The sequence below is a fragment of the Bison bison genome, unplaced genomic scaffold (genome assembly GCF_000754665.1).
Source record: "Bison bison bison isolate TAMUID 2011002044 unplaced genomic scaffold, Bison_UMD1.0 scf7180017864105, whole genome shotgun sequence".
Classification (NCBI taxonomy): Eukaryota; Metazoa; Chordata; class Mammalia; order Artiodactyla; family Bovidae; genus Bison; species Bison bison.
Window position 1 is genome coordinate 1258031 of NW_011494677.1, and position 7459 is coordinate 1265489.

A 7459-nucleotide genomic window follows, 5' to 3' on the forward strand; every position below is an offset into this window, starting at 1 on the left:
CCTACCCTTGGTATTTACTAAGGCTAGCCACTCCTCATCACCAAGGCTACCACGTCAGCACATGACTGTCAGGAGAAAAAGATACAAATAATCCTCTCAACATCTAAATGACAGATATGCAAACTGTTCTCCGTGAGGCCCTGGACGTGTAATGGAAAGACACCAGGCTGGCAGGCGAGGCTGTCTGTAAAGACCGTGCATCTCCCTTCTCCTCCAGCTGTGAACTATAGTTTTGAAAATCCTAAATGCTTTCTTCTAAAGATCCAAAACTGCAGCTCCCACCATGTTCTCAGGCCTTGGTTGTATTTTGCCAACCCAGTGTAAGTCTGGACTTTCCGTACAGCCTTGAGACTTAAGGCTGAGGTCAGCGATAGGGGCTTTCCCCCTTCTCGTCTTTTGACTTAGAACATTTAAATTGGAAGCTTAAGCCTCCTTCATAAAGAATGTTAATTCCAGCCCTTTTTTTCCTGTATATCATAAGAGATGGCCCATCCAGGATGAGTTCAGAGAGAGAGTGCTAAGTTGGAATCTTGGTGTAGAGAAAGGAGCTTTAGGGAAACTGCAGAGCTGGTTCAGAGTCCTGGCTGTGCCTTTTAACAATTGCAAGACCTTGTACAAGTTACCTAACTTGTGAGCCTCAATTTTCCTTATCTGTAAAGTGGGTATACTGTCTACTTCATGCCATTCTCATGAGACTTAGAGGACATTTCTCAGTATGTTTCTGCTTCCCTCTGCCCCTTTAAGTGCAGAATGAGCTAAGACAGTGGGGGCAGCAATACGCCGGGTGAGTAAGACAAGCTGAAGGTGAAAGAGGAAATTGTGTTTATTTGGGCAAAACCATCATTTCCTTAAAGTCCATAGCCCTCAGCTCTTAAATAGGTCACCGAGAAGAACATGAGAGTGTGGCTCTCAGTGTGTGAACGTGACCCCGGGGGTGGCTGTGGGGAGGCCCTGTATTTGGAGTTGTTTGTTCAGTGGAAGTCGTGCCACTCACCGGGCTCACATTTTTGCAATTCACCCGATGGAACATGCCAAGGAGAGGTTTCCTTTCTCTGCAGTTTGTCTTTCCTGGGCTGATAGGATGTCATTTGCCGTATCGTGAGGTTGTTTGCAAAGGACCAAGTGAAATACTTGAATCATGCTTGAAACATTCCTTTTTCTGATCATTAAGCTGGAGATGGGCGTCTCCTCTCAGTTTCTTGTTTTTTCCCCTTGTGGTAAAATACATGTAACAGAAGTGACCATTTTAACCGTGTTTCTTGTTCTGTGGCATTACTTACTTTTACACTGTTGTGCAACTGTCCCCACCACCCAGGTCCCAAACTTTTTATCCTCCAGCTGATGCTCTGTACCCGTTAAATGCTAACTCCTCATTCACCCCCACCCCCAGCGCCTGGCACCCACCATTCTCTTTCCTGTCTCTGAATTTGACTCGTCTAGGGGCCTTAAGCTACCCTGGTGTCTCAGATGGTAAAGAATCTGCTTGTAATGCAGGAGACCCGGGTTCGATCCCTGGGTTGGGAAGATCCCCTGGAGAAGGGAATGGCAACCCACTCCAGTATTCTTGCCTGGAGAATCCCATGGACAGAGGAGCCTGACAGGGTGTAGACCACGGAATCGCAAAGAGTCAGACACAACGGAGCGAGGAACACTTTCATGCAGGGAAAGCCTCACATCCCTGGAATCATACAGTATTTGTCACTTTGTTTCTGGCTTATTTCACTCTTTTTTTTTTTTTTTAAATAGATATTTTTTACTCTGTTTTGCAGTTTCCATTACTCCCTGGAAGGGACTGTTCTACAAACCCTTGCTTTTCTCTGAGATACTCTTGTAAATTTGCACTTTATCTTTGTAGCTGTTTTACCCCTTTGAAGGAAAAAACCAGTCAGAGCCAGTCATAGGAAATGATTTGATGGAATGTGTATATTATTCTTAAAAATAACTCTCTACTGAATCAGGATTTTAGGTGACTATACACTAAGTACCGCTGGAGAAGGAAATGGCAGCCCTCTCCAGTATTCTTGCCTGGAGAATTCCATGGACAAAGGAGCCTGGCAGGCTACAGTCTGTGGGGTTGTAAAGAGTCGGACGTGACTTAGTGACTATGACTTGTACACTAAGTACAGAATCAGATCCTGTACTGCCTAGTGGGTGTCTTCCCAGAAATAAAACTATGAGTTCTGCCCTCCCCTCCCCTCCCCTCCCCTCTCCCCACGTTCCTCAAAGAAGGGAGCATAGGATGTGTTTCTATATGAGGCTGGCAGTAGCAGAGAGGAGACGCCAGATAAAGGACTGTGAGCATTGTTTTAGGCTCTTAAATTCAAAGTTAACCTCTCAGCCTTTCTCCTCCTAGGTGGTACACCTTGAAATCCAAACCCGGGAAGAAGGATAAAGAGCGAGGAGAAATTGAGGTTGACATCCAGTTTATGAGAAACAACATGACTGCGAGCATGTTTGACCTTTCCATGAAAGACAAGTCTCGGAACCCGTTTGGGAAACTGAAGGACAAGATCAAGGGCAAGAATAAGGACAGCGCGTCCGATACGGTGTCAGCCATCGTCCCCCACGTGACGCCCTCGGCTGACAGCGATGACGAGGCTCCTTCCAAAGACAAGAAGAAGAAGTCAAAGATCAAGACCTTGTTTTCCAAGTCCAACCTGCAGAGAACGCCGCTTTCCCAGTCCATGTCCGTCCTGCCAACCTCAAAGTCAGACAAAGTGATGCTTCGTCCTGGGGACTTCGAGTCCCGGTGGGAGGATGATGACGAGGACGAGTCCTCCTCTGCCTCGGATGGTGAGTCTCCTCCTCCTTCTCACTTGGCTTCTCCCCCTCCTTTGCTTTGGGAGAGAAGAAACGAACAAATCTTGGTGGTGGGGGTGGGGATGGTGTAGATGGTGGTGGTTACAGTAATGGTGATGGGGATGGTGTTGGGGGATGGTGTTGATGGCAGTGGTTACTGTAGTGGTGATGATGGTGGGGATGGTGTAGATGGTGGTGGTTATAGTAGTAGTGATGATGATGATGGTGGTGGTGCTTTTACTGATGGTGCTGGAAATGCTGGTGCCAGTGGTCATCGTAGTGGTGATGATGGTGGGTACTTAAGAGTACTAACTAAGGTTAGGAAGTCTTCTCTATTTCTAAGTCCTCTAGTTTCTGCTGCTGCTGCTGCTAAGTCACTTCAGTCATGTCCAACTCTGTGCGACCCCATAGTCAGCAGCCCACCAGGCTCCCCTGTCCCTGGGATTCTCCAGGCAAGAACACTGGAGTGGGTTGCCATTTCCTTCTCCAGTGGATGAAAGTGAAAAGCGAAAGTGAATTCACTCAGTCGTGTCCGACTCTTAGCGACCCCATGGACTGCAGCCTACCAGGCTCCTTCATCTATGGGATTCTCCAGGCAAGAGTACTGGAGTGGGTTGCCATTGCCTTCTCCCCTCTAGTTTCTAGGAATATGTAAATTCCTTTCTCATAATGTCTGGCTCTAAAACTGATGAGCATTCGTACAAGCTTTTGGGGCTAGCGTGCAAGGTATTGTTTGCTTTTTTGTTTTTAGATTAAGGATAAAACCATAGAACCTTACAATAATTCTGATAGTTCATTAATTCATCAGGTATTATATTGAGTTCCCTTGAAATACGTTCCTAATGAAAGCTGAGGAATCCAATTCCCTTAACTCTGAATTAACTGGGTATTTTGAAATTCAGTGACCAGTTCCCTACCACTGGCCAGATTCTGCAACCCAGCCAAGAGCACTGCCCTTCTCCCTGGTCCTTGCAGAGTTTCTTGACCTCGACACCATTGACATTTGGGGTGGGTAGCTCTTTGTTACGGGAGCCTTCCTGTATTCTGTGGCATCTCTAGCAACATCCTGGCCTCCGCCTGCTGGATGCCAGTAAACACCCTGCTCAGCTGTGACAACCAAAATAAGGACTCAGATGCTGCTTTCTCTTAATTTCTAACCCCCTTGGTTCTTGGGTCTTCTCCCCGCAGTCTTGTCTCACAAGAGGACAGCAAGCGCAGATCCTAAGCAGCTGAACCAGGTCAACTTCAGTCTCCCCAAGAAGGAAGGCCTCTCCTTCCTGGGCGGCCTCCGGTCTAAGAACGATGCCCTCTCCCGCTCGAACGTCTGTATCAATGGGAACCACGTCTACGTGGAGCCGCCCGAGGCCAAGACCGAGACCAAGGACATCTCCCCGTCCCCCTCCCCATCCCCCCAAGACCTCAGGAAGAAGCGGTGGTTCTCATCTACGGAAAACCTGGCCTCTCGGCCTTGGAGGGAGCCTGGGGAAGCAGGCGCGGTGCCTCCCGAGTCTTCCACAAAGGACGCCCTCAAGTCTATGTCCCTGCCGTCCTACCAGCCGCAGGTCAGCAGGGACCTTCGAGAGAACGCGGCCCCGGCGACCTTGGAGGCTGCAAAGGAAACCAAAGAGAGCAAGAAACAGGAGAACAAGAAGCCAGCTCTGCCCTTCCTAGTGCCGGGAAAGAAGGACACGGCCAAGGGCAGCGAGGGTGAAAGCCCTCCTGCTGCCGCCTCAGGGAAGGAGAGGGAGGGAGCGCCCACCGCGCTCAGGGCCGGGGAGCACCAGCCGGGGCCTGCCGACGACCTTGTGAAGAAATTGGACAAAGAGGCTGCGCCTGTTGCCGCTGGACCGGGCCGAGCACTGAACCCCTTTGAAGATGAGCAGCTCCCAGAACCAGAAGCTGACCCAGAGCCCAAGGCTGCGCCTGTCCCACCTGTTTTCTCGCCCAGGGCTCCCCAGACCAGAGCCGTGAAACCCCGGTGAGTCTCGGCCCTCCCTGCGGGGACCCTGGCAGTCAGGCCTACTGTAGAGCGGGCCTTGCTTGTTGGTCTATGGTGGTCCCTGTAGCAGCCGGGGGTTTACTAGTCTAAGTCGCTCTTAGCCAGCCCCTCCGTGTCCCAGCCCAGGGCCTCTGCCAGCAGGCGTGGTCTGTCCCTTGTCCGGCATATCCCCAGTAAGTATCTTTGCCCCAGATATCTTAGCCACAAATGTTTCCCCTGCAAATATTTTTTGCTTCTGGCAAAAGTAGGCAGGACTGGTCTGTCCATCTCAGTGAGATAAGCAGAGCATAGTGGAGCGCCCAGGTTTTGTAGCAGATTCTGAGTGTCAGGGTCTGGGAAAAACAACAGGTTTGCATGGTGGTGGTACGTGCAGAATTGGGGATCAGTCTGTTCTTCCTGCGTATTTCGTTGGAGGCAGATGTATTCTCTCCTTGCACTTTGGTGTGGGTTTGCTGACACAAGAGCCCCTTGGTCCCCTGTTGAGTGTGCCTGGGCGGTCCTCTGTGTGTTCACTCTGCACCTTGTTGCAAGAGCCTCGGGGGTTCTGCTTTTTGGCATGACTCATATTCACCATCATGGTATTCCTACTGGCTGGGGTGGGAGAGACTTTTTTTTGAGATTCTGCCTATTTTGATTTCACAGACACAGACACACACAGACAGAGACACACACACACACAGAGTTCCCCTTCAAAATCTGCCTCTTGCCCTGTGGTGTGCCTCGAATGGCTCTGAGTTTTTTCAGATGGTTTTTTTATCACCAGAAGAGACTGCAGGCTGTTGCTTTCCCGGGACCTTTCTGTTTCTATTGCAACAGACCTTTCTGTAGCAGATGTGCTTGATGATAAAAGCATGCCTTTTATGGGTTAAGTATTGGTGTTCCTTCTTTAACTTCTGAAGGTACTGCCCCAATATATAGTTAAAAAAATATATTGGTGTTGCTTCTTTAACTTCTGAAGGTACTGCCCCAATATATATTAAAAAAATATATTGGTGTTCCTTCTTTAACTTCTGAAGGTACTGCCCCAATATATATTAAAAAAAATATATTGGTGTAACTTCTGAAGGTACTGCCCCAATATATATTTAAAAAAAAAAAGAGTTCTCATCTTTGGAAAGACTATAGTTTTACATATCTCTTGCCTCTCATGTTGCATCTGCAACTGACCTGCAGGTTTTATTTTGTCCTTTTTGCAGGCCGGAAGTGTCTCCAGAGGCTCGGCCCGCACCCAGGCCCCCTCCTTCCACTAACTCCCCCCTCTTTCTTTCCACTCTCGCTTCCGGCTCTGGGCAGGTACCTGTCTCTTCTAAAACGGGGCATGACTCAGAGACACCATCCTCTGAGTCCCCTTCGGGCTCCTCCTCTATCTCCTCTCCCATAGCGGCCCCCATCTCCACATCCACCCCAATTAAGAACTGGCCCTCTGCAGACCCGGGCCAAGCCAGCTCTGAAGAACCGCCTTCGCTCCTGGAACTAGAGTTGGAAAAGGAGACTCAGACCCGAGTTCCAAATATTGATCTCCACGCTGTGGGCTTGCTTTCCAAGCAGACACCCGTTCCGCTGACTGGAGGGAGGGAAGACTATTCACCAGAGAAGACCAGTACTAACGACCTGGCACAGTCTCTCCGGACACAGCCTGAAGAGGGACAAGAAGGAGGGCTTCTGGGGTCTCCCTGGCAGGAACAACAAAGTGATATCGCTTCATCGGACGAGGCCCGAGAAGTAGCATCTGCCCTTGCGCCCGGGAGAGGCAGGGGGGGCAGCCCCGCTGGAAAGCCCCCAAGCAGGGAGGACCCAGACTCTGCGAAGGATGCAGGTGGGGGTGGCAGGCTGAGTCCTGCAGTTAAAGAAATGGCGCCCCGCCTCCACACGGGGGAGTCGGCCCCCACACCCGACTCCGCGATGACGCAGGGACATGAAGAGATGGATCCGGATGCCCGTGGTGGCGGAAAGGATACCAAGAAGCAGGCGCTGTTTTCCAAGAAGCTCTCCACAGAAGAGGCTGGGGAGGAGGCCCCCAGGCTGGTTCATGGGGACAGAGGGGTCCCACAGGAGCCAACGCCACCAGGGGCCACTCCCAGAAACGCGATGGACATGGGAGACTCCCAGGAGGGGGCGGCCGTGACCGGACCGCGGCTCCCGGCCCTGGCGACTCACACTCCCTGCCCCTCCTCCAAGGGGAGCTTCTCAGGGGGTCCCCAGCCGACGATCGGCTCAGGGAGGGCTGGTCCCCTCTTCAGGAGTCAGGGAGACAACACCCGGATGGCATGGAACCAGAGCAAAGCCAGTGACCATGAAGGTCTGCTGTCCGACCCCCTGCGGGGCCTCCAGGCCCCCTGCGAGGCCAAGCCCCCAGGCGTGGCCCATCTGGACCTGACCCTGCCCTCCATCCCGGAGGTCGAGTCGGAGGACGAGAGAGGCGATCAGCCTGAAGGTGGCGGAGGGGCGGCCCTGGTGGCAGGCTGGGGAGGAGGGGCTCTGTCCTCCAGCACGGGGCCTGTCCAGCTTGAGGGGGAGAGGACGCCCAGTGAGGAGGCTGGCGGGTCAGCAGCAGGAAGCCTGCATGACCCCACGCCGGGAGCAACCGCCCCGGCTTCCGCAGAACAGACCCCAGGACCTGGCAGCAATGGCGGGAAGGCAGGACCAGCCGGAGATGGGAGC

General features: G+C 51.8%; 1 protein-coding gene across 1 annotated transcript in view; it reads left to right on the forward strand.

Annotated features, from left to right (window-relative positions):
• Positions 1-1081: 1081 nt before the first annotated feature.
• RAB11FIP1 (RAB11 family interacting protein 1 (class I)) overlaps positions 1082-7459 on the forward strand; it is a 16358-nt gene continuing 9980 nt past the window's right edge. Inside the window, exons 1-4 of the mRNA XM_010838848.1 lie at positions 1082-1098; positions 2354-2793; positions 3988-4777; positions 5995-7457. Of these exons, the coding sequence (XP_010837150.1) occupies positions 1082-1098; positions 2354-2793; positions 3988-4777; positions 5995-7457 (2710 nt within the window). The remainder of the gene's footprint in view (positions 1099-2353; positions 2794-3987; positions 4778-5994; positions 7458-7459) is intronic.